Source organism: Periophthalmus magnuspinnatus, chromosome 14 (genome assembly GCF_009829125.3).
Source record: "Periophthalmus magnuspinnatus isolate fPerMag1 chromosome 14, fPerMag1.2.pri, whole genome shotgun sequence".
NCBI lineage: Eukaryota > Metazoa > Chordata > Actinopteri > Gobiiformes > Gobiidae > Periophthalmus > Periophthalmus magnuspinnatus.
In genome coordinates this window covers 25,448,334-25,475,259 of record NC_047139.1, presented here as the reverse complement: position 1 = coordinate 25,475,259, position 26,926 = coordinate 25,448,334, and the positions used below count along the sequence as shown (strand labels likewise).

At 38.5% G+C, this 26,926-nt stretch overlaps 2 protein-coding genes across 3 annotated transcripts in view; one reads left to right on the top strand and one right to left on the bottom strand.

The window, feature by feature from the left end:
* nlgn2b (neuroligin 2b) overlaps positions 1–20,525 on the top strand; it is a 60,621-nt gene extending 40,096 nt beyond the window's left edge. The window contains exons 5-9 of one of the 2 annotated variants that reach the window (XM_033978189.2): positions 11,288–11,473; positions 14,440–14,705; positions 15,312–15,465; positions 15,732–16,092; positions 16,519–20,525. In XM_033978189.2, the coding sequence (XP_033834080.1) occupies positions 11,288–11,473; positions 14,440–14,705; positions 15,312–15,465; positions 15,732–16,092; positions 16,519–17,446 (1,895 nt within the window). In that variant the 3' untranslated portion in view covers positions 17,447–20,525. Of the gene's footprint in view, positions 1–11,287; positions 11,474–14,439; positions 14,706–15,311; positions 15,466–15,725; positions 16,093–16,518 lie in introns of both variants that reach the window. The other variant, XM_033978187.2, reaches the window with a different exon arrangement.
* A 2,054-nt stretch (positions 20,526–22,579) lies between these two features.
* On the bottom strand, positions 22,580–24,689 carry LOC117381787 (endonuclease domain-containing 1 protein). Its single transcript, XM_033978805.2, has 2 exons — positions 24,378–24,689; positions 22,580–23,207 (listed from the first exon to the last, which is right to left on the bottom strand). Exons 1-2 carry the CDS (start codon positions 24,672–24,674, stop codon positions 22,599–22,601), a joined length of 906 nt encoding a protein of 301 aa, XP_033834696.1. The 5' UTR covers positions 24,675–24,689; the 3' UTR covers positions 22,580–22,598.
* Positions 24,690–26,926: the final 2,237 nt, after the last annotated feature.

Here is a 26,926-nt window from a genome sequence, read left to right as displayed (position 1 = left end):
GTTTAGTTTTAAATGAAAATGAAAAGTCCCAATATTTATAAATATTTGAATGAGGGGGTCATTATTGTGTACCTTATAGCGTGTTTTACAGCAATACTGATGCACTTAACAAACTACATGGATCTCTTTGCCAATGAACTAATGAACTGGAATGTATTACCTAATGGTTTGGCAGACTTGTTAAGATGCACATCTGGTTATCATTTGTGCATTGTAAAATCTGGTAAAACACACTTTTCCAAACTCTTTTTCTTCGAAAATTTGGCAGACAATGTACCACTTTCTTTCTTAGATGTGTTTAATTACATCGGCCCTCTTGTGTTGGTACTGCCCCCTGAATTCAGTCTATTTCTTTGTCTTTAGTTAACAATGACACTATTGGTGATGATTCATTCTTCATCCAACAGTGTGTTTATATAAATTACACACTGTACATGTGTATTATGACATCAAGCTGTTAATCAAATGTCTTCCTTGTGTCTACCGTTTATTTAATTGTAGACATAAATATTATTGGGCAATGTAACGTCATGGAATAGTTTTTATAACGTCATAGAATATTTTAATTAATTTATTTTTTTAACATGTGTGTTCTTAATTTTATTGGAGAAGTGGCTTAGCTGTTTCATCTCATCACAAGAAGGCTGAGAAGAGATCATTTCCAGACAGGGACTTCCATGCGTGGAGTTTTCATATTCTTTGTGTGTTCTCCAAAAATATGTGTGGTAAACTTGCATGGTACTCTCTCATATTCAAATCCAACAGCTTTGAGTGAGTCTTGAATCATGTTTTTAATCCAGACTGATGATCCATATTATCAGAGGGATTCATACACATCTGCACTCACGAGCATTAATAACTATATGTGCTTTTGCATAGAGCCTCAAAAACACATACTGTATATAAATAGATGGAGGTGGAGAGTGATCCTGCTGAGTGATTATAGAAGATGACGCAGTGTCCTCAATTCTTTTAAAACTCTTGATACAATTTGGTCTGTAGGCAAAAAAACATGCACTCCCTCTTCTACAGATGTAGGCACTAAAGAGGTTAGTGTATTAAACAGATGACTCTTGTATGCTATTGCTATGTATGTCATGTCCCATAAACCTGCATATTTTTTCTGTGTGCATGCTAATTGCTGCACGTGCATGTGTAATAGTTTTGCATAGAATAGTTCTGCATAGATGCGTAAATTATACATAAATAATGCACTATCCATGTGAATGTTTAACAGCACCCTCCTTTGACTTTGAGATTTGCTGCGCTGAGTCCAGGAATATTAGTTTATTATCAAAATGTAATAAAATGCACACTTTTAATAATGTGTTTGAATGTAATATGGAAACACGCCGAGCAGGGCCAACACAAATTTTTAAAACAAGTTAAAGGCGCACTATGTAACTTTTCTGGTGGACTTGGCATTGATCACATCTATCTCCATGAAGAAAGCATGAGCCCACTAGTTAGATGCTGTATATGGAGCGGCTGTGACTGTTTTGGGCAATAAAATAGTGGTCATTTATTAAGCAAAATAGCACCTCCATGAAGATGTGCAGATGCCAGACATGTTCCTCCAGAAATGTTGCATAGTGCACCTTTAACACGAATAGGGTAGCAAAAACAGTGGGATCATCTTTTTATATGGTTGTTTTAGAAAACTTCTGAAAGGTGTCATCTCTCTATTGTGTGTCGGTTTACACTTTCAAGCAGCACTGTATTACAAACTCACAAGATATCACTATGTCTAGAAAAGAGGAGACTTTGCATGGTAGTTTTTGTTTCGCGATATTTGTATCAATACCAAACATAGAATTTTATTAATAATAAATTGTGTTTCATATAATATTTTTGCAGATAAAACTGTTGGCTGGCTCGATTCTTGGGCCGCCTGTGCCTTTAAGAGACTGATCAGGAGTCAGGAATAAGACGAAAGGAGCGCGGAATAGAGACGGATGAGGGAGAACGGTGCAGAGATGGAGGCAAAAAGAGAGCAGAAGGGGGGAGATGGGAACGGGCTAAAAATAAACTGTCAGAAATGCTTTTTGAAAACGGCTCTGATGCTAAGTATTCATTCAAATAACTCCTGCAGCCTTTTATGCTCTCGCTCCACTGGTACATATGTTAGCATGCTATAGCTCTTCTCCAGATAGCCTCATGAATTTATCAGAGGCTGGATATAGTGGAGTAAAATGGGTGAGTGGTTAGAAAATGTCTGCTAGTTCAGAGGTTAGTGACAGTAGATTCTTTCCCCCTCCATGGCGTCGCGGCTCACCTTCCTCCTGCCCTGTGCCGGAGGAGCCTTCTGATTTGTGTTGCATAGCCATCTGTTCTGACTAATTAACTAATTAACTAATTAATGAACTCTGGGGAGAGGCCTACCGTCGTGTGGGCTCCAAGAGAGAACATTTTTCACCTCAGGAGGAAGAGATGAAACGCTGCTCCTCCAAACCTTTCTTCTTCTAAGGCATAGCAACCTATTAAGCCGTAGCTACGTCAACGTTTAATGAAAGCCTATTGTTTGTACAAAGGGATTCATCCATTCTGCAATTAGTTTGAACTTTAACATTTCAAAAGGATCCCTAGAGGGCAAAAAGTCTCTAAAATTTTTACTCAGATAAAATCAGTTGTACACTATTATGTGTATGTATGTGTAGGGAAGACTGATATTCATTACTGACCGTGAACTCTTTGACACAGGATATGAGTCGGTTGCCCTCTAACCTAAAGTTGTGCGGTTACTTGCTTCCAGACTATTTATATGAAGGTTAATCCCACCGTCTGCGACTGAGATGTGACTCGTGAAATATGTTGAAAGTTCAACATGCAACAAGTCCCACAATGTACTATGTAACCTTTATGCCACCTGCTCGTCTGGAGATTGTATTGCTTTGCCTGGAATGTTCCACAGTATAGCATTAAAATTTAGCATCTCCTTGAAGACAAGCAGCTTTTACAAAAGATCTATGGAGAGGTGGCTGCTCACAGTAACATGTTTTTTAGGTAGTTGTAGTTGTATTAATGCAAGATAGATAAATCAATATGTTTAATGTGTCACATTGTAATGTAGGACATTCCAGGCAAAGCAATATGATCTCCATGGAGACAAGCAGATGGTAGACCCTCCACCAGAAAAGTTACATTATGCACCTTCAATAGTAAAACACCAACTCATTTTTCCACTACTGTATGAATGCTAATAGAAGACAGAAGAAACTCATTTGTGTGGGCACCAAATACAAACTGTAATATGGAAACATTAAATGCACAAAAAAAGGAAAATATTTAGTAAAAGAAGTTACGGACAATGATATTTTTTATCCAAGAGTGTAAATCCAAAGCGTGATGTTTAGTCAGGATGTGTCAGCATTTCAAGAATATTTTCCTATTGGAGTAAATGAGCCTTGGGACGCTGTTCAAATCCTGTTGTTCTCATAAACCACACGTTACCCATGACACATACTGCACTCGCAGCCAATAAACATTTCTGCCGCCATTTGAGTTTAGACCACTGTCTCTTCTCAGCTCAGCATTCCTCAGATCCAAATGAAACACGCCCACACTCTGCTCAAAGCTAGACAACCCTTTTAGTGAGCAGTAGTGAAAAACAACACATTTTTATAGTAAGTGCTACTTGATGTATGGTAGTCAAATACAGTGATTTGTGGTCAGGGGAGGTGAGCGTTGCAAGAGCTGTGGTTCTGAAAACTTGGGCTACGTAAAATTGCAGGTGCATGGGTAAAAATATACAAAATTACAATACAAGTACTGCTGCCAAAATTATACTTTAGAAAAAATATGCATAAAAATATTACTGAAAGTAGTTATTATTTACTTTTTAAACAAATTTCTGTACAAAAACTTAAATAAAACCAAGTTGAATTCAGTTGTGAACCATAGTCTGTGTATTCTCTGAGCTCTGGCCTGTCAGTTGAGGTGATGCAGTACAGTGTGTATATAGAGGAGCAGAGACAGCACTGAGACAGCTGGGCACCTGCTGAACTTACCAACTTCTGTAATTTTAAATGTAAGTAAATTCAATTGCATGGTTATAATTCTACCCAATTACAAGTACATCGACTTAAAAGAATAATTACTCAGCAACATATTGGTATTTACTTTTTTTTTTTTTTGGGCTTATTTATCTTTAGTTAAATTATCATTGTTTCTAGAAAAAAGTGTGTATGCGACCATCAAAATTCCCTTATTGATTTTATATGATTGATTTTTATTTTTATTTTTATTTATTTTATTTATTTTTTTTTACATCATTAAGAATGTTTTGCAGTATTATGAAAATCAAAATATTTTAAATAACACTGTTTATGGTAATAATGGGCAATAATAGTCCTATAGCAAACAGATTTTTTGTCTAGTTCCCAAGTTAGGGGTTTCTCGGAGTGCGAGGTAAAGCTTAGGGGGTACTCCACACAAAAGAGTTTATGCATTATCTACATCTCCAAAGCTCAAAATGCTCTGTTCCACCTTGTGATGTCATGAAGTGGTATTTTTCAACTTAGCATTTACCTTTTACCTTTAGTTCAGTCGAGATTGGCAGTTCCAGGGCTGACATCATCCAAATGATTCTAGTGAAGGTGTGTGCGCTTTAAAAACACAGTGGAGCTCTTCCTGTATTGCCACATGACATCACAAGTTGGAACAGAGTGTTTTCTGTTTGAGAGAAGAACTCAGTCTAAATATGCAGAGTTTGTATGAAACATGTGTGAATGAAACAAAACACAACTCCAAGTCTGTTTGTGATGAGGAAACAAAATTATAATATGGATCAGAAAATAAAATAGCGTAATATGAGCCATTTAAGTTAATACATCATTGTTTTTTTCTTTAGAAGGAGCGATACAAAGTGCGTAAGTCTGAAAGCAACCATCAAAATTCCCCTGATGTTATTGCCACTGATCCTTGAACCTCCCCGCCTCCTGTCACTGTACTGTCTGAAGTATTGCCTTTGAAATGTAAGTGACAGCACAGTTTTACGACACAGCCTGGGTGCGTGAGAATGGGCCTCTGGGGGCTGAAATTGAAAGCTATACGTCAGGTAATGAATACAGTGTCATTGGGAGCCTATAGGTGACGTACTAAAATCATATTAGTACAGCAGGACTAGGCCCAATTACAAGGTATAATTTCATTCTGGTTGTACTTGACATACAGAGTGATGCATAATTGAAGGCGACCTGCCAGCTAGTCCTCCCTGTGTACCTCAGCTGATTCTCACTGGAATAATAGTCCTAATATTTGAACTACACTGTAAATCACATCTTTCTGTCAGTCCCTTTATGAATGCTTGGTTTAGATATCTTGACATTTACCTGCACGTACTGAGGCTGAGAATCATTTATATGGCAACGCCTTTTCTTTTTGCAGTAGGAAGCCTGTAAATGTGGATTCATTATGACTATAGCATAACCAACAACTGCCTGTATTTTTTCTTCTTTAAACATTTAACCATATTGTCTGTGTAATCTCTGAGTCGTCCAGGTATGGTCCATAGCAAAAGAAAAAAATATTCTGTCAACACTTTCGTCCAGTTGACAGAATCTAATTTTTCTTTTTCTGTTTGATCATATTGAAAAGTTTTAACTTTTTAACTGATTTCATTTGACAATAGACACCTCTCTGTGAATAGAAAAAGTGAAAGTAATTTAAAAACAGAAAATACAGTCAACCATATGTCTGTTGTTCCTTTGTGCTTCTGCCGGAACATATTGGATTTCATAGTAATGAGATTTTACCTCCCTCGATGATTGTTTTAAGACTATACATGTATTGTTGTATTTGAAGATTTTTGTCTCTGTCTGATGCAGCTGAATATATGTTTATAAAAACCATGTGCCAAAGACTGCAAAACACATTTTAGAGTCAATCAAAGCTTTATTACATATGGAAAAATCTATATTTTAATGATGTACATATGATTTTTTATCTTATGCTCACATGTTCCCTAGATTTGTCATATATGAATAGAAACTGCTATATTTAGTGTCAAGAGTATTTAAGGATAGTTTTGGATTATGATTCAGTTTTTCAGTTCATACTACAGACACAGCAGTATACATGTTTTTTACTGTAACCTTTTCACAGAACACAAAAGCTTTAGGCTAATTTCATCTATGCTGTACTCCAGACCTCTTCACCAGTAAACAAACTCTTTCCAGTGACAGGGAACACATTTCTTTTCACCCAAACGACTCACCGGAAGTCATCTTGTCATGTTTCATTTGTGCATAACCACATTCATATCCTCTCAATAATCCCCAAGGTTAGCCTACAATCCACAACCATCAAACATGCTGCTTCTGAAACATGATAACCGCTCCTTTGTGCAGGAATTATTCACCATCTGCTAAGGTTTTTCTCGTTTTGTTGTGTGATTTTTGCCTTATTAATTTGGTGAGTCATGCAGAAAGACTGCTTTGTTTTGTATCTTCCTGTTTTCAATCACCTTCCCTCTGCGTATCAAAAGGCAATATTTTTCGGCACTTGTTTTCGACACCTCTCATCCTCTTAGGTGTGATGAGGCAATGACATTATCAAATACGTCCTTCACTGTCGCTCGTTCACCTTTCTGTCATTTTGGGTCTGACAGTAGCTTTGGGCAAGACTCAGCCTCATGCCTGCTTCACGTCTCCTGTGTGTTTTTCATCCTCTTCTTCCTCTTTGTGCCAGAATGTGCCCATTGACCCGCACAGGTTTTGGCCAAGCTTTAAAAATCTACTATTTGAAATGACAGTTAGATACATAAAGGATCAGAATCAGAATGACTTTTCATTACAGACATGCAGCCGACCATCATGTGACTTTATTAAAAATAAAGTCACATGATGTACCACTTGACAAACTTTACATTTATTTCCTGTGATGTGGTCTTTATTGGAATATTGGTGCATACTGCATATCATTCACTTTAGCTGTATAAGGTTAGAGTGCAGCTTGGATAATCTGTATTTTGATTCATCAAGAAGAATATTGTTAAACTAATTGTACACGGAGGATCTTCTGGTTGTGAAGTGTGAGGTGCTGATCACTCCTGAGATATTTATAACTACCTACACTTCCTTGGGGGGGGAAACTGGTCACAAGCCAGAACAAGTTAAGTTCTGTCTTGAGAAAATAGATAATAATAATAATAATAATAATAATAATAATAATAATAATAATAATAATAATAATAATAATAATAATAATAATAATAATGAAAAAGAAAAAATTGCTTGTACTTCTTTTACTGCATCTATGGGTCAGTTCAGGACAGTAGTTGATACAAGGTGTTGTGTGCTGCCGGCTTATCTGTGAATAAATCATTAGATATTACAGTCTGACTGTAGCCTTTGTAACTTGTAGGTAACTGTCTGTTGCAATGACATTTGAAGTTTCCCTCCTCTAGTTGGAGACCACCCCTTATTCCTCCCTGTCCATTGTCTGCATATGAAGTGTGAGTCAGGAGACCCTCCTCACAGCTGCTTGGCTCTTACCTAAAGCCAGCGTTGAATATGCATGAGACCATCCTGATAAACTGCTGCTATCAGCACTAAAGTCAGGAGGAAGCCCCACTCAGCAGATGGAGGGAATCAGAAAGAAAACTTAGTGAAAGACAAACCAGAAGACCAGGCGAAACATATCTTCAATAACAAATGAAAATGCTAAGTGTGTTTGCTCATGATGCCCTTGTAAAGGCAATGACAGCGCCACGTCCCGGCTGCGTGTTTGTGCGCGTGTGTGAGTCTGTTTGTGTACTTGAATATATAAGTGCTTAGATGTGTGTATGCAAGTGCTTTGGCGAGTGTCTGTCCATATCATTTTGCTTGAAGCTCTGGACAGTTGCCAAGCAACTGTGGCAGGCAGCGCAGCACTCGACCGGGCACACGCACACATACACACACTGTGGTGTGTGGCAACACAGGTCAGCGCTCATATCTTACCCTAGTCACTCACTCGGGCTAATGTCCAGTCAATAGGAGATGAACCAGGGATTATAGTGCTATAGCACACGCCATATTATAGGCATGCATATATTTATGACCACACTCGTGACACTGACATGAAAACACATTAAATCGTTTTAATTGAGTGATGCCTGTTGAATCTATGCATCTATGTAATCATGTGTCAACCTTAATGAGTAAGTATTTTGGTAATAATTATATACCTGTGTACACACATCTCTGCCCATTTCAATTTTCAGTGTATCACACTCAGAGAACCCCAGAATATGATATTGTGAAAGGCTGCGTTTCTTTTCCAAGGACATATACATTGCACATACTCAATCTTTAAAATGTGGAGTTGCACATTTTTTTGCTTCTAGTCCTAGTTTTTGATCAGTGTGTTCAATTATAGTCTTGACTCAAGTTAAACATGCATTATATATTTTTTTCTACTCCGCTTGCCTCTGTGGAGCTGTTTTTGCTTTGCGTGGAATGTCCCAGAGTATGGCATTTAACTTGAGGTTGCCTCTCCACAGATCTGAGATATAACTGTTGCTTTCTGTCTATGGGAATTAGTTGCATGTATTGTGTAACATTCCTGGCAAAGCAAAAACAGCACGTGAACAGAAGTTGGTGTCTGCTTCTCCACCAGAAAACGCACACAGTGCACCTGAATTTAACTATTGCAGTTTGTCTGATTGTTCTCACATGTTAAAGGTTGAAAAGTTATTTTATAAAATGCCTTCCAAATATAACAGTTGCAGATTTCTTTTGTGCATGTAAACATGGATCAAAATTCTGAGCTATTGGATTATCTGTTTATTCTAGTTGTCTGATTTGTACTGATCATGTAAATGTTCCCACTGTAACATATTTAGTAAGTCTATCCAAGTTGTAATGGTACATTCATTATCATGATGGCCTCATCATGGGCATCATCACTACCTCTCCAAACACATTCCTCTGCTCTGTACAGTATGCTGACTGTCCTCCTGGGCCATCTGCTCCTCAGCTGCTTTAGGCTCTGCACAATCTCTAGCATTATAGTTTTAATCCTACGAGTTACTAAGTGTCTCATACATTGTGTCCAAATATTTTTCCTGCACAAATATATTGGCGTAGTAACAACAACAACAAACAATTTATGAGCTGTATAGTACATTTATTATTACAAATGCATATATTTATGTCCCGTTTTCAGGAGGTATTTGGCAGCAGGTAGTTTGTTGGCCAGCTGTTGCAACAACTGTTAGGTTCAAAGTGCACACAAAGTGGCTGTTGCAGATTCCACCATATGACAAACAGTCCCCTCGGTGCTGGCTATGCTCTGCCTCACTCTATTAACTTTATGCATTAGGTTGTAAGAACAGGACGAACCCGACGAGAAAGAACAATGTCAAATCAACTATGTATCCAAAAGTCTCATTATGTGCGCTTAATTAATTCTAACACCTAAGCATTCCAAGTGGACGATATTTTTTTTTTATCCAAATGTATGCCATAGAGGTTAGAGGTTGTGGTAGGCTCGTAGTAGAAGTAGCTGCTATGTATGTTTGTACAAGTGGTAAGTTATTCAGTCGTGACAGTTTTGTGCTATATAACCCATAAAAATTTACTCTGATTTAATTTAGATTCAAAATTGTATTGTCATTGCCATAGAAAACAAGGAAATTTTCTTTAGAGCATCAAACACTGCATAGTTTTGATGTAGTGCAATACAAAAGTTATCAGTATGTCTTTTTGTCATTCATTCATACATATTCCCTTTGTATTCAATGTTTTATAACTTTTAGATTTTTTTTAATGAAAGCCCAAGACTGTTGCACGCTAAATTATTATGTAGAATATTGTATAAGTCTAGTATAGTATTACAAAGTGTGTGTAACCATATACTATATTCAATAGTACATTTCATGAACAAAGACTGAACATGCTTCTTCCAGTTATTATTACATTAGATTCTATCACTGTACTCCCCTCTAAATTATGGCTTTAATACATATCTTTGTATCATCCAGCCCACAATCATTCAGGTAACGTTGATAACCAGATCCCGCAGAGCTTGGACATAAGACAGCAATAGGATGCTTACCTGAGTGTCTGAACCCTATTTTCCTTTTGGGGATACTGTATCTTGTGTGGTTTATTTTTAAATGGGAGCCTGGGCCCTACAGGTCTATTAGGGAACATTAGTCTCTGTCAGAGGCACACATCAGTGGCTGCTAACCGGCTCTCATTACCTCAGCATCCTGAGCAGCACCTACACAGCGGTCTCCATAGAATATCAATCACAGGATCAACACTCATGCTCCATTGGTCTTATTCTCATGGAAAATAGAGTGGAGCTGGTTAGACATAGGCCATAATTTACCTCTAACATTTCATATAAATTATTATAAACTTTTAGAACCACTACATTTTGCTTCACTTTAACAATAAAGGGGACAACCACAACCATTGGCCTACAAAAAGGTAACAGATGTTTTGCAAAGGGATCTCCCTATTCATGGGTTTTGGACAAATGATTCCTTCTTGATTGTGAGGATTTTGTGAGGACCTTTCCCAATTCAAATAGAATATTTATTTAAATGAATAGCTTGAATATCATACAATGGTTAAGGATCCACTAAAACAAATCATATGTTCCTTTACTGACCCCCTGTGGCAGGAGTTATGTTGCTATGGTTTTCTTTCTTTGGTTTTGAGAGTGTTCAATTTTTACCCTAGCACTTCACTAACACCACTGATCTAAAAAATAATATGTTTTTTTGAGTAATTTGAGTAACAAACCACACACTGCATACTTCACTAGCTTATAAAATGTCTAATGCATTAAAACTACTTCCATAGGAATATTGTGCAAGTCTTTCAGACCATTGTCCTTCTTTACAGAGAGCTTGCTGGTCACAATGGCTGCCAATAGGCGAGTGTGTTAATTACATAATTACAGTGATGCTGAGCGGCTCCTATTAGAATCCTTATGTATTATTAGACACTGAATGGACATTATGTACACTTTGTTTGGTACCGGTGATAGTTTGTTCAGTTTAATTTAACATTTAGTGGGTGTTTACCTACTGTTGAAATGTCTTCCCTTCTGTTCATCTCACCCTAACTGTGCTGTATTTGTAGTGTGGGTATTAAAAAATGAGTAATTTGGCGTAGCTTACAGTGTTAAAATCTCAGCAGACTTCACAGGAGCTGGAGCAGTTCTCCAAAATGACAGGTTGCCATCTTCCGCTTAAAAGAATAGTTTGAGATGCACTTGGATTACCTTGTTGTCTGACACTTATTTCACTTTTCTTTTTTTCTTCTCTTTTTGTTGTCGCTTTGGCCGGCAGGCTTTCTTAGCACAGGGGACCAGTCAGCGAAGGGGAACTATGGCCTGTTGGACCAAATCCAGGCTCTGCGCTGGCTAAATGAAAACATTGGGCACTTTGGAGGAGACCCAGAGAGAATCACCATCTTTGGCTCTGGAGCAGGGGCGGCCTGCGTGAACCTCCTGATCCTGTCACACCACTCTGAAGGTGAGGCCGCGCTTAATCAACACATCAACACAGTATGAGTTACATACACGTTTTACAGGATTACATTTAAATATTAAAAATCAAGCACGTTGCATTTTGACATATTACTAAACCACAACGCCTACCAAAGGCAGAATAAGAATCTGACTTCCTTCTGTTTTTATATTTTACAACAGCTCAAACAACAAACAAACCAGTTAGCCCGCAGCAGAGTGACCCCACATATGTGTGTGTCATTGTGAGTTTGTTGCACTAAAAACACTTTTTGTCCAAATCTGAGGTGGGAAATGTTATCATCCTGTGCTTCTTAGGCGTTTATGTTTAGTGTTAATTCCTCTGAAGGAGGAATTAACATGACACACAAAAACATAATACACACAAATTCTAAAATTTGTTATTTCTACAAACTGTCAAAAATATAGATTTGGAGTACTACTTCCACCTCTTCTTGAACTTATGCCCAAAGCGCAGTAACAATATGTAAGCAACAAGCGCTCATGTAATACTAAAAATATTCAAAAATATGTTGCTATATGCAAAACTCAATTCTTTCCATTCACTGGTAGCTTGTATAATAAATAAAATGCAGAAGCAAGTCTCTGTTTGGATTTTGACACATACACACGAGGATATCCCCATAAACTGTGAAAGCCGAGTGGCGCAGTGGACTGGGTTGACAGATGGATATAAACAGTAGGTTATTCCCCACCACACACTGCACCTTGGGACACAAGCTCTGAGATAATCCCAAATAACGTCACTCCTCATGGAGCTCAAATCACTCAACTATGCCAACAAAAATTGTCTTTCTGAAATGAAACCTATCCTGTCTGACCGACTAATACCCTCAGATGATGTCATCAACATTCCTGAGGGGGTAAAGCTAACTGGAGTCACTGCTCTGTCTGTAGCTCTGTTTCTCAAATTAGACTTTAATCTGAGGTTTTAATACAATCTGAGTGAGTCAACAAGTGAGATGATTTGTTCTGATAAAGAAGTCCTTAGGTTTTTGATTACAGAAAGTTTACCTTCACACTATAATAATAATAAATGTCTTGCTATTCTTGCTTTTGCCAAATGTTATGCACACCACTCTTTGTAAACAGTTGAGTAATACAGGTTGTGTTGTTACAATGTATTTCATTTAGCCGTAGGCAGGTAGAATTTTAACACAATTGCATTTAGTGTGATGTATTTGGAGGAGATTTGATGGGAGTCACCAGATGTTGGTTCCCTAATCCTGTGATGGGATCTCTCACTAAAACCCAAAGTCAAAAAGTGACTGAAAAGTGACTGTTTGAATCTGATATTTGTAGACTATGAGCTGTGACAGGGTCCGCCACCTGCTTTTCTCCATAGAGTTGTTATTGCTCTGCCAGGCATGTTCCACAGTATAGCATTTAAGGCTATTTAGGTATGCAAGATAAATAAGTTTAATGGCAAACTGTGGAACATGTGAGACAAAACAATAACATCTTCATGGGCACAAGCAGGTGATGAACCCCTCTCCAGAAAAGTTACAAAGTGCCCCTTGTCTGTGTCCTCCGCTTCACTGTACTCAATAATCTATTAGAAAATGAATATGTTTTTCATTACTGAACTAGTAGTGGCTGAAGGTCATTTGGTCCTACCTCACAATGTGTTTTTGGTCCAGTGCAAAGCAGCATTTCTCTCCTATAACATCAATATACTTGCTTTTGGGAAGTATTTATTTTGTAGATCCTTTGCTCAGTCTGCACTGCATGCATCCACGGAGCATCCATTTTGAAGTCAGACTGTAATGGCTGGAAGTGTGAAAAAAGTTGAACAGTTTGTGGAGGTACTGTATGAGCGGATGAGAGATGGGCTGCCTCCGAGAGCCTTCCTAATTGATTTCACAGGGAGAGGAGCGGGGGTGGGGCACATGCAGAATATGGCAAAGGGGGATGGGGGGGCTTAATTATTAATGACAGAATCTGCGGATAAAATAGAGGGACACAAGCCATTTTACATAATAGCGCAACAGTGCAAGAAGCATCTTTCTATTTGCTTCGCCATCTATCTCCTCTCTGGCATTATCTGACACATCAAGACCACTGCTGCGCGTTGATTCACCGCCATTTTTCTTCTCGCCGTCTCTGGTCATATGTAATGGGAGCATATTTTTCCCTGGCTGTAACATTCAAAAAGATTTTTTCCCGGCAATGCAACGCAGCAGGATATCTCCTTCATCTTGCTTCATATGTATTACTCCACATTTGCTCCTCCTCCAACATATGCATTATTTAACACACTCACACTCCTGGCTCTCCAAGGCCTGCTAAGTGTGTCAGGAAGAAAAGTGTGCTAAACTGATAGAGAATATGTGATTGTACGTGGTTAAAGGTGTGCTGTGTTACTGTTCTGGTGAGAGGTCTGCCACCTATTCTCCAAAGGAGATGTTAGCACTTTGCCTGGAATGTTTTACAGTATAACATTAATCTCATCTTTCTTGCATTTATTTAAAGTGTTTTTACTTGGTTTTGCTCAAACATACTTTGAGAAACATGCACTCTTACTGTGAGTAGGCTCGCCTCACCACAGATCTGACCTGTAACTTAGACTGATAGCATCAACTGCTTTACTCTATGGAGATTGATATGTGTAATGTCTTACTGTGGAACATTCCAATAGCATATCCATCAGTAGTTTTCAAATTCTACACTGTGATGATGCCGTACTCTCAGATGCGGGGCAACAGCTTTTCTGTTGATTACACTGTACGTTTTGTTGAAATATCTAAAAAGTAAATCCACAGTTTTTAAACCTGATCATTTCTGTTAGCTACTGGACCGTAGAATTCACTATATTGAAATATTTCCTTTAACAATATTAATTCTAGCTGCCTCCAACTGTGTTAAATATTATATTATTTCTCTAGAGACAAGCAGCTGAAGAAAAAGCTCCATAGTGCATATTTCACAATGGATATGCTCATCTTCCAACAGGCTTGTTCCAGAGAGCCATTGCACAAAGTGGTTCGGCTATTTCCAGTTGGTCAGTCAACTACCAGCCCATGATGTACACTAAGACCCTGGCTAAGAAGGTGGGTTGTAACCTGGGGGACATGGCAGAGCTAGTGGACTGCCTGAGGAGGAAGAGTTTCCGGGAGCTGGTGGATCAGGACATCCAGCCGGCCCGATATCACATCGCCTTTGGGCCTGTGGTGGATGGAGATGTGGTGCCAGATGACCCTGAGATACTCATGCAGCAGGTCAGAGCTAACACTGGTGATCTAGTGGTATAGACATTACTCAAACAGCATTTTTACATGTAAAATGGTGATTATGAAGTATGACAAGGGATGGGCAATCTTTTTAAAAATCATGATGTCGATAATGATATTCTGACAATGCACATGTGCTAAAATGTGCCTTTTAACGATGAGTTCACACTTGTACAGTCACAAAACTGGGACAAAACCTGGAACTAACTCTGGACTAGAGCAGGACTGAACCAGGACTAGAAGAGGACCAAACCAGGACAAAATTAGGACTAACACTGTGCCCAAACCAGGACCAAACCGAGACAAGAGTGAACTCATCCTAAATGTCTTGAGCTGCAACAAAATGTAAGTGACTGTAAATTTTACCACATAAGAAATGTAACTTTGAGGTAATTTTTAATAATTTTAATTCTTTACAATATACTCAATATAATATACAAAACATCAAGTGCAACATTATCCATTTTGATGTATTTCCTACTGTTAGTTCTGACTATTTTCTGGATGGAGATAGATAGAAAAAATACTGGCATGTTGAAACTGTTTCAAGCCTATTATTGTCTAATTGTGTTATGTTGTGCTTTGTTGACACAGGGTGAGTTTCTAAACTATGACATCCTGCTGGGAGTGAACCAGGGAGAAGGTCTGAAGTTTGTGGACGACAGTGAAGGAGAAGACGGGATCTCAGCAGCCTCATTTGATTACACCATATCCAACTTTGTGGACAACCTCTATGGATACCCAGATGGTCAGACCATACTTCATTTTACACTCTATGTATTTACTAACCATATTAATTATAAACACTATTCTTATAGTAAGTCCTAAATTGGAAATTTTATAAGTTAATCTACAGTTTAGAAAACATTCTAGAAATACTATTAATCAAAGTACTTTGTAATACATGATGTATCTGTTGTGACAGTTGCAACGAAAAACTGCACTTTACTGCATATTATGCTTTATTTCAACAGTGAGTTCTCATTTAGCTTTCCTGTTTTTGGCAAGGTAAAGGTATCCTCAGGGAGACCATTAAGTTCATGTACACAGACTGGGCTGACAGGGACAACAGTGACATGCGGAGGAAGACCCTCCTGGCCCTGTTCACCGACCATCAGTGGGTGGCCCCTGCCGTCGCCACGGCAAAGCTACATGCAGAGTTCCAGTCGCCCGTCTACTTCTACACCTTCCACCACCACTGTCAGACCGAGGCCCGGCCAGAGTGGGCTGACGCCGCCCATGGAGATGAGATCCCCTATGTGTTTGGGATCCCCATGATGGGGGCCACTGACCTGTTCCCATGTAACTTCAGCAAGAACGATGTCATGCTAAGTGCCGTGGTCATGACATACTGGACCAACTTTGCAAAAACAGGGTATGTATGATTTTGTAATATGTGTGATGTAAGACTTTTTTTTGTATTAACTAGTTTACTCTCACAGGATATCCAAAATCCCTAATGTAATATGTTTAATGTTCAATATGTCAGCAAAATGATGCAAGAAATTTTTATCTGGCTTTCTCTATTTTGCCACACATATGTGAATATTTCTCTTGCTAGCTACCACAAAAAACATTTCAAATTATTGCCTCTTTTTTTTCATGCAGTGCTGTGCTTTAAAAAAAAAAAAAAAAAAAAAAAAAAAAAAAAAAAAAAAATATATATATATATATATATATATATATATATATATATATATATATATATATATATATATATATATATATATATTATTATTATTTATTTATTTATTTATTTTTTAATTTATATATATATATATATATTTTTTTTTTCTTTCAGAGATCCCAACCTCCCTGTTCCACAGGACACCACTTTTATTCACACAAAACCAAACCGCTTCGAGGAGGTGATCTGGACCAAGTTCAGTTCAAAAGACAAGCAGTACCTGCACATTGGTTTGAAGCCTCGAGTCCGGGACAACTATCGGGCCAATAAGGTGGCCTTCTGGCTGGAGCTGGTGCCACACCTCCACGGCCTTCAGCACGAGATCATCAGCTCTGTGAAAACTCCAGTGACTCCCGTAGGTCCCAATCGCATCAGGCCCAACCCTGGCCCACGCTCCACACGTCAGCCTATCATCTCCACATACCCTCCTGACCCAGACCCCGACAGCTCTGAGCGGCCACGTTATCCCCCCTTCCCTGAAGAGACACGGGACTACTCCACAGAGCTGAGTGTGACTGTGGCTGTGGGCGCCTCTCTGCTCTTTCTAAACGTCCTGGCCTTTGCTGCGCTTTATTACAAACGCGATAAGAGGCATGAACTCATGCAGAGACGTCACCGCCGCCTGTCCCCTCAGAGGGGCACCACCATGGGCATGGGTGTGGGCATGGGAGTGGTAGGAGCCCCACCTCACAACGACCTGGCTCTGAGTCAGGAGGAGGAGCTGATGTCACTGCAGATGAAGCAACAAAGAGTGGAGCTGGAGCACGGAACCCCTCTCCCCTCCCGCGGAGTGCACGGTGACCTGGAGACACTGCGGCCCCCTGTGTGCCCCCCTGACTACACACTGGCCCTGAGGAGAGCCCCCGAAGATGTGCCGCTGATGACGGCCAACACCATCACCATGATCCCCAGCACTATCAGCAGCATGCAGCCGCTCCACCCCTTCAACACCTACCCACCCGTCCCGGCCCCCTCTGGTACTCCTGTCCCCAGCCACAGCAACAATGCTCTGCCGCACCAACACTCTACCACACGAGTATAGGACCACGCACAACTCTGGGCTCACAGAGACATACCACAAAACTGCTCCACCATCAACCCTCTGTGTTTGTCTCTTTTCATTAAGCCCTCATTCAAGCTGCAGTTTGTACGTTTTACATTCAGGAACACCTCGACATGAGGACAACAATCAAAGGAGGGTGTGTTCAAATGCTCTTTGCCATTGGTTCTTGCAGCTTTGCCTCATTACAGCTTTCTGTATTTGGTGTTTTGAGATGCCAAAAGTGCAGCTTTACGCTCATAGCCCCCTGTCAGACGTAGACAGCCTATCACAGTCAATCAGGCAATTTATGTGTAGCTTAGTTGTTTTGATCATGTGTTGTTGTGTCAGTGTAAAACTATGTTTGACATAGAATACAAATAACCATTTTCATTCATGGTTTAGGGGAAAAAGACAATGAACACAGTGAGCTGCTTTGAACGAGGCGGCATATGCTTAACAAGCTGTGTGTCATAAAGAAGAGATTTCCTGAAACCTACAAACTGCAGCTTTAAAGGCCCAATCTGGAAGTGTAATTTGGCACCATGCATTGAGCACTTTGTCCCCAAAGCTGTCTCCGTTCTGGTTTAGAGATATGAGAAATGTACTGTTTGCAGTACAAGAATGTGACAGCTGAGCGTCGTCCCTTCATTATGAAATGTATTTTTTATATTTACAAATTAATGTATAGTATTATACTGTATAATACCAGAGTCTTGCTTCATAGATCTATGTAGAGATGATGCCGTTTCCAGATTGGGGCTGGCTCCTCTGGGCGTTCCTGGATAAACTGACTCACTCAGTGTGTGGGGTGCGACCTGAATCCAGGCTGCCCATTAGACTGGGCTGCATCTGGGCCACACAGGCGCTAATCACATCCATTACTTTATTTGTTTCTCACTCATTATCTCTGTCTCTATCCGCATCTCGGCCCATTTAACTGCTTCTGCATTTACGGCCTCACACCACTTTCTCTGTGCATCTGCCCTTGTAGCTCTTTTTATTAAACCATTGCATTATCCATCTCACATTCCCTCCTCTCTCTTGCAATCACTACTAGACTCTTTATTCCTTTTGGAGTCTTTTATACAAAAACACAAATGTAAATGATGTATTATTAATAAATTGTAAGGATATGAATGAAAAAAGATATTCTGATATCTCGTTTTTACCAGCATTCTTGGTGCCAAGTACTGTGACAAAGCTCCTCTCGTGCTGGCGTCCAGTGGACGTCTGAGAGGCCTACCCTGACTGTATTCTACAAAAGGAAATACCATTCAGAAAAGTGCCAACCCCTTCATTTTTCTGTTTGATCCACACTTTTTAATTACATTCAATGTTGCACTGTGGATGGTCTCTTCTCAAAGGGAAATCAATATATCCTTGTTTAAAAAATGAATATGAAGTTTTATTGCTGTCTGGAATATTTGCATGTTTTTTTAAACAGTGTGGACATTTGCCATTTAGATTTCCCATATTCTGCCTTGTTTTTTATTATTTGTCATTATTATTATTATTATTATTATTATTTTTTACTTTCTGTTTTAAAATACACAGCACTTTGTGGTACTTCAACTGATATAAAAGTATAGAGAGATGAATATTGTGTAAAAGTATACTAAAGAGAATAAAAATTTCCTCTTTATTTTTTTCTAACACTGGGGCTGTGCCACACATTAGCAGAAAGACTGACAAAGCCTTTATCTCCCCCTCATGTTATAACTTGTCTCTTTTGCACAGCCACTCTCAATATCACACGAGGAAAGCACTTTTTAAGTTACAAAAAACAAAAGTGACTGCTCGACATGATTAGTCCTAATGCGTTTTGTGTGTGACTGACTATATCCATATGCTTCGGTGTTTGAAGACTGCCTGACACTTGTCTTTCATCTTCTGTTGTTATTACTCTCCTCTCAGTGGGATGGGCTAAATTTACCATGGCTTAAAGGTGAGAGCGCCTTGCAATGTGTGTTTCACAGCTCTCGCACAACTGAACAGGAGACTGACGGGTCGCACTTTGGACATTCATGATCAAACAGCCCAGTGATTTCAGGACAAACGTGGACAAACGCTGATAAATCTGTTGTCTACTTTGATCTGCCGGTGCACGCAGGAGCAGAGCCGAAAACAAGAGTTCAAAACTCCCTGACAGACACAACTCATCCTCATGTGTCACTACAGGAGCTGGATATGTGTGGGTCATGTGATCACGACCCTGGGGCCAGACTGCCATCCCTCACTGGACTGGAGCAGAGAGGACAAAACCAACACACCACACAAACTGTACATTTTTTTTAAGTGTAAGAGAACCAACTGGGAATTTGTAAATATTCTGTTTGTCCTTTGGTTTGAGTGATTGGCCAAACCTTTTTTTGTGACAGCAGGTGCAAGTTTTGTTTTAGTTTTTCATCTTTTTTGTTCTTTTCCTTATTAAGAAAATATGTTTCAACGGGCCACAGAAACATGCTTTCAAGAATAACATGATTTTAATGACAGCATATCTGTTGAGCTCAGAATACACTCAAAAAACTAATGCTTTCAGTGCATTAATACTGTATAATCACCCTTTATTGGCAGATAGCAAAGCTAGTTAGGGACATTGTAATGTCACATTATGTTTTACATAACAGTCCTTTGATTGGTGGATAGGCCTAAATATTCAGATTCTATTCATCCTGCATTAATCTTTACTCGTTGTCAAGTTTGCATTTGTGCCAATTTTAAAGATGCATTCTTTTTTTAATTTTATTTCCATATAATGTAAGGGTCAGCCAACAGATCGGAAGCACACTCAAGTTTACATGTTTACACTACAGTTATGATGTTGGCTCGATATAAGTGAAAATTAAAAAAATATATATGAATAACAAAGGCTTAACCAAACTTCAGATATCCTCTTGTACCAGATGCTGATTGAGAAAGTGGAGGCTTGCACCTGTTTGTCTGTTTCATTTAGTCTGTTTTAGTATCTGCTTGAAGCTCAACATAATGTGAGAGAGCAAAATGGACTGAAGGGGTTGAAAGAATAAAAGTTAATATTTCTATTTCAAATAGAGGCTATTACACACTGTATGTTGTGTATCTGAACTGGAAATCATTAAAAATACATTCTTAAACAAAAGGCTTAATTTTAATATTTAACCAAATAACCACATTGCCTTGAGCAGTAATTACCAAACTATGGGTCAGGACCCAAATTTGAATCCCCAAAGGTCTCCAGGGGTTTCCTTTTTTGTCCATATAAGACAGTGTTTTGTCAGGTAGAAGACTGAGACATCTTATAGATGAGAAAATTTCCTTAGGACCCTCTATCTCCTTTCACCATGACATCACAACATATATTCACTGCAGAGGAAGTTCACACCATGTAAAACACAACATATAAGTGAAGATTTCTAATGTTGTATTGGTGTGATAGTTTTCATAAGCAACGTTAAGTGTTCAGGATTCTTTATTATAAGAAACTGCAGTAACTAAGCGATGATCAAAGTTTTAAAGAAAACTTTGGGGACATTCAACATATGGTGCTAGACGTTTCTTCTGTCTTCAGTTTTGTGCTTTTTCTAGCCACTAGGGGTCAGTGTAAGCTACAGCACGCCTTTATAATGCGACTGTGGCCAAAATCTGCAGCTTCTCTAACGTTTAAATCATTTTCACCTATTATTTGACATTTTGGCCAAAGCTTAATTTATGGAATCAATGCACTGTATGTGTACAGATGTAACAACTGTGGAGCAAAGGTCCGCAGCAGCAGCAAGGTTAGTATCAAAAATAATCCTAATCCTGCTCACATTTGTATCAGGTCACCTATCCCACTGGCAGGGCGGCTATCGTGTGTTACACTGACTAGTTACTACTCAGAAGAAACTTTGCAACTATAGTTGTTAACTTTGAATAGGCCACATTGTATATATAGCTAAGGCTATTCCATATTTATAGGCCTAACTGTGTTTTGCACACTACGCTGTTTTTGCACATTAGGTGCCATCAAATTGCAGTCAACATAACACTCTGGGGAAGTTTAAACTAACATACAGCTACATGTCTTTCACATTGTGTTACAATTTCCATGTCATGTTTTAACTTACATTATTTATTTGGGTGAACAGAATGTGCGATGGAGCTGTTCAGCTTTACTGCAGTTTTAAGGTATTTTTATTTTTTTCTATTCTGAGAATGCAGTATTTAAATCCTCTCGGTCCAGGACAATATTTTTATCATGGTAGATGTACTTGCAGCATAATATCCACATACTACAAAAGTGATGCATTTGTATTTACTATATTTGAAAAGAAATGCTTGAAATTGACCACTAGAGGGAGGCACAGGGCCTATGCTGCAGAGAGGGAGTCACACAAGGCAACTCTGTAATTCTCTTTATTACGGCACGTGCTGTTAAAAGAACCATGCTTAGATAAACTATATTTTACTATGGTATTAGCTGTAACTCCACAGCCTTGTGATAAAAGACATTGTGTTTTCCATATTGTGATAGAAATGTAAATTCTTTGTGAGGTGAGCACACATTGTAGTTTAGTTCCTTGGGCATCATCCAAATTACCAAAATTATGATGAATCCTTAAATCATGGTAATCTGAAAAAGCTAAGAATGTTAAAGAGGCTGTATGTAACTTTTTCTGGTACAGTGCATGCCACCTGCTTGTCTCCATGGAGTATTTTAAATGATAAATAATACTTTGACAAAAGAGGGATTCTTACTGTAAATGTCACAGTATCTGATCTTTAACTTACCTGCTTGTCTTTATTGATACAGATAAGTTAAATTCATACTGAGGAACAATCCAGACAAAGCAATAACCTCTCCATGGAAACAAGTTGGTGACAGACTCTCCACCAAACAAATTACACAGTGTACCTTTAAGTTAAGAAATTGGTAACATTTCCTTGGCTGTTCCCATATATTTATAAAAAAAAAAAAAAAAAAAAAAAAAAAAAAACATTTTGATAGGGCTTATACTACTACGTTGATTTTAGTAAGAAAAAAACAACAAAGACAGCTGAGGACATCTCAAAATATGTTGTCTTTATTTCACAAGAGAAGCTAAAATAACCAGCAGGCCAAATAAAACTCAAAAGTAACTTAGAGATGAATAAATTTTTCAGTTACAGTGGTTGCATGTACACATTCAGATGTTTAGATGGTATGTTGCAGGTAAACAGGAAGTGGTGATGGAGAAATGCAGTTGTCATAGAAGATCTGAAGGTTCTGGTCGACCTCCAGGTTATCTTTGAGGAACATCTCCAGCTCCATTACTGTCATCTCATGGACACTGTTACCCTCTTTGGCATTTTTGGCCAGAGCCGCATGGGACGGGAAGCGAATCCGGACGTCGTGAGGTGCGTTCCGGTCGTATTCTGTGCAGCAGTAAGCAGACCATTTGTCTTCAGGGATAGCCACACGGTCCTGGTTGTTACGGCGAATCATGTTACCCCTGGTGGTCACCCCGGTTACGATGTAGGCAGTGCCACGGCAGAAGTTGTTTAGACGGACTCGGATGCGCTCTTCATACTCACGCCATGGGCCAATGTTGAACTCACGGATCTCAGGGACTACATTGGTCAAAGTGTAAGTAGCGGCACGGTCGTGTGGAGTGGACTGGTGCTGGTCAGGATTTAGATGGCCTCTTTCATAAAGAACCACATCCGAATAGTCATCAAGGACCGCCTGGCTGTCTTCAAACTTCATATGCAGGTATCCAGTGGGGAAGGGCAGCATGTTACCATTTCCATCTGTTTCAGCCAACTACAAACAGAAAGCAATATATCATGATCAGTGGTGGATGAAGTACTCAACTATGTTACTTAAGTCAAAGTACAGATACAGGGAAGTATCACATTAATGTAAAAATATTAAAGTACCTGTTTAAAAATATATAACACACAGATTTTGATAAAGTATTTAAAGTAGTTATATAGATTAAAAAGGATAGAGATTTTGGTCAATAGTAGCAATACAAATCCATTTCAAGTTGTTTCTCATCAATTTTGTGTATTTTTTTTTTATTTTTTTGTTTACTTAAATCCGAAGCTTGAACTCTAAAACTTTAGTCAGAATATTACCACGAACGTGGTAAAAATAACCTCAAACCATTAAATCATGTGAAAAGTGCTGTTTACTTTTCAGTACAGTTAAAAAATGTAGTAGAGTAAAAAGTACAGTTACTTACTCTCAAATAAAAAAATTCAAAAGTATAAAGTACCCACTGTAAAATGTACTTAAGTAAAATACAGATACCTAAAAATTCTACTTAAGTACAGTACTTTACTACTTTTACTCCATTACTTTCCACCACTGATCATGACTAGTAACGAGTTATTTACTATAGTCTTTTTACAATACATTTTTGAAAGTATGTCCTTTTATTGGACAGACAATACTGAACAAAAGTTACATTGACACTGAAACATTTCCTTAGCGTTCAAATGATTATAAATGATTTAATATTGATAAGTTATTACTGTTTAGGGTAAGGTTTATTAGTCATCATATCTTCAGGTAGAATTAATAAACTAACATTATGCTATTTGTATTTGCAGTAGTATTTGTTGTATATTCATGGATAATTATATATTTAATTTATAAGTTTATTCCATAAACCATACTCTTTTTTTTCATTTACTATTGAATGTAGTACGTGCACGCTTTCGAGGAATGTGTCGGGAACATAAAGATCCTATTTACCATATTCTCTTTTTTCTATTATTACCTACCCATGGTTTTCAGAGTGATGAAAATTTTGTTACCATAGCAATTACCAATCCAAAATAAAATAGTATATCTTCTGAATGACCAACCATCCTCCAATGACACCATATAACAAGAAGGTGAAACCCGTGAACTGACTCTTTTCTTGGTAATCACTGATATTACAGTTATTATGATTGGTATGGTTTCAGACACATATAGCCCCACCTGTGGTTCATACATCCAGGGATAGTCCACTCGCCTATCCCCTTCGGTTTTCTTGAATGAGTAAGCAGAGTACACCGGGATCCTCTTTTTGGGGTCGTATAAGGTCACGTACCGAGGTCTGTCTGCGTAGCGTTGGCAGATTTTTTTCAGCCCGATGTCGGTAAAGCCCCGTGGTGGTGTTCCCATATATAGAGAGTCCTTACATCTCTCCACGTGATTAAAGTCAGGAACTACTGTCGCCAAAGTTAAAGGTAGAAAGCACAAAGTAAGGTTTAAGAATAAAAATAAGGAATGCATCTTGGTTCTTTTGCTGCTGCTGCTGTGTGCCGTAAAAAATGAAATAGAAAAGTGTCCAGAGATGAAAATGAACAGTAGATATCGATATTGTATGTAAAGTTGCGACTGTCAGGATGACCAAAGACGGAGTGGTTGAGCACTCATTTGACTTTATAAGAGATAGACAGATAGGATGTAGAGTTATTAAAGTAAAATGCAAAATGTGCTACTCGATATTTATTGAAGAACAAAACGACTAATACTAATACTTGTCAGTGCATCTCAGCTGTGTATAGTGTGTTAGTGGCTAGTGTATTGTGGTGTCTTTTTATTGCATCATTGTCATAGAGGTTGTTTTTTTTTTTTTTCATACAAAGGATCTCAAATAAGGACAATGGCAAACACAGGGCAATGACATACATTTTAAATCACAAAGACATGATGAATAAAATGACATTTCATGTATTAGTCACTTTTTCTGTTATACATTTAGTTGATCATGACAATGACAGATAGACCCCTTAAGTGGTAGAGAGTGCATAAAACGCAATGAAAAAAAAATCTATGCTGTTTCATATTATGTAAATACTAATGGTGTGTCATATTAACTTGAGCAACAGTGTCTCTACATAATACGTCAGTTGTGATGATTGGTTGTTGTTTTTGCCCTGTCTGGCCCTCCACACTAATCTTGAGCTATGGCATTCATAACTTATGAAACTGGTGCTGATGATGCAGTTATATGGACAAACATATTTTAGCTGTCAGCAATTTGTAATTTATTTTATTGCATACTTGCATATGTACTTCTTACAGTTTTGTATTTTGCTCATTTGATATTTAACATTTTTATTTTGTATTATTAGGCAGTGCTTTAACACACAACGGTTTACATTTATCTCTTAGATATTTAATGCGGGCAGCCTACATGCTTTTCTGCACGTTCCATCCACATGTAGTAAAACATACCAACCACTTGGGGACACTGCAAGCTTGTTTGTCAATTTATCTTTTTCTCTATTCACTCTTAAAGACTTATTACAATTATTTAATAGAAACATTGTATTTAAGATAACCTATCCAAATATTTTAATTAGTATTAAGTTAAAGTACAAGTTAAGTTCTGTTCTGTTTTCTGCAGATAGCAACATCCTATGGGAAGTGAATTTTAAAAGCTGATGGTAAGAATTACGTGAATGTTCAATTGTAAACACTCAAATAACAGAACATAGTTTCAAACATAGGCATTTTATTTAATCTGCTACTTTAAGAGACTCTCTGTGCCACCAGGGGGCATGATTTAGTCAACTCTCATTGCCTGTGGACAGTCTGTGCTTAGTCCTGCTGCAAAGCTTGCTGATTGGTCCAGATACCCACATGGGCCAGAGCAGTGTCCAATAGAGTTTCGGTTGAACATGGCTGTTGCTAAGGCACTTAAAGGCAGAAATCTGTCAGCAGTCTCCCTCCACCATTTCACTCGCCTGTCTCTGTCACTGCTGTTTCAGACTTCCATGTGTCCATCTCACAGTGTATGTTCTCTCATCAGATCTGCCTCTTCCTCTGAGGCCACAGGCTGTGAAAAGATTAGAGACGTGCAGAGGGATTTTGCATTTAGGGCACAAAGGCAGAGCCCGGAGCTGTAGCCCCTCCTCCTGTGGTTGTCTTGGCACTTGACATTTGAGCTCAGATGAACTTTTGTAGTCTGTCACCTCAGCACCCTTCCTTTATTGGGTTTTCATTCATTGGATGCTAAAAATGTCACTTATTACAAAATACTGGCCATGGTTTGCATACAGCTGTATTACCAGCTGACCATAATACATTAAGCTAAAAAGGAAATATGTGTTTAAAAATAGTTGTTCCTTTCTTAAAGGTAACAGGATGTCTAACTCCCACTGATAATAATCAATGGAGCTACTGTAAATTTAATGGAAATTGTCATTTCTTATTGAAATTAAACATGCATTGAGCACAGTGCATTGTGTTGGTGAACCTGGGGGAATATATCAGCTTCATATCTGTGGAGAGATTTAACATATTTGCTCTACTGTATTGGCACAGTTCCAACGCTCACTTGTTCCACACACACATAGTGCCTACTGTATGCACTCACACAGGAAGAGAGCAGAGAAAGAGCTCCTCCATGTCTCTGTCTGCTATTATTCCCCTCCTCTTACCCGTCTGTTCACAGCCAAATGTGATAGATAAGAGATTCTCCTCTCTGATTGGCTCAGGGCTCGTACTGGCAGCTGCTTGTCCCGCCCCCTTGGTCT

Coding starts and splice junctions, on each gene's coding strand:
- LOC117381787 (XM_033978805.2), bottom strand. CDS start 24,674: ATGCATTCCTTATTTTTATTCTTAAACCTTACTTTGTGCTTTCTACCT. Junction 23,208..24,377: donor CCTGGATGTATGAACCACAG/GTGGGGCTATAT, acceptor TTCTGTTTGTAG/TTGGCTGAAACAGATGGAAA.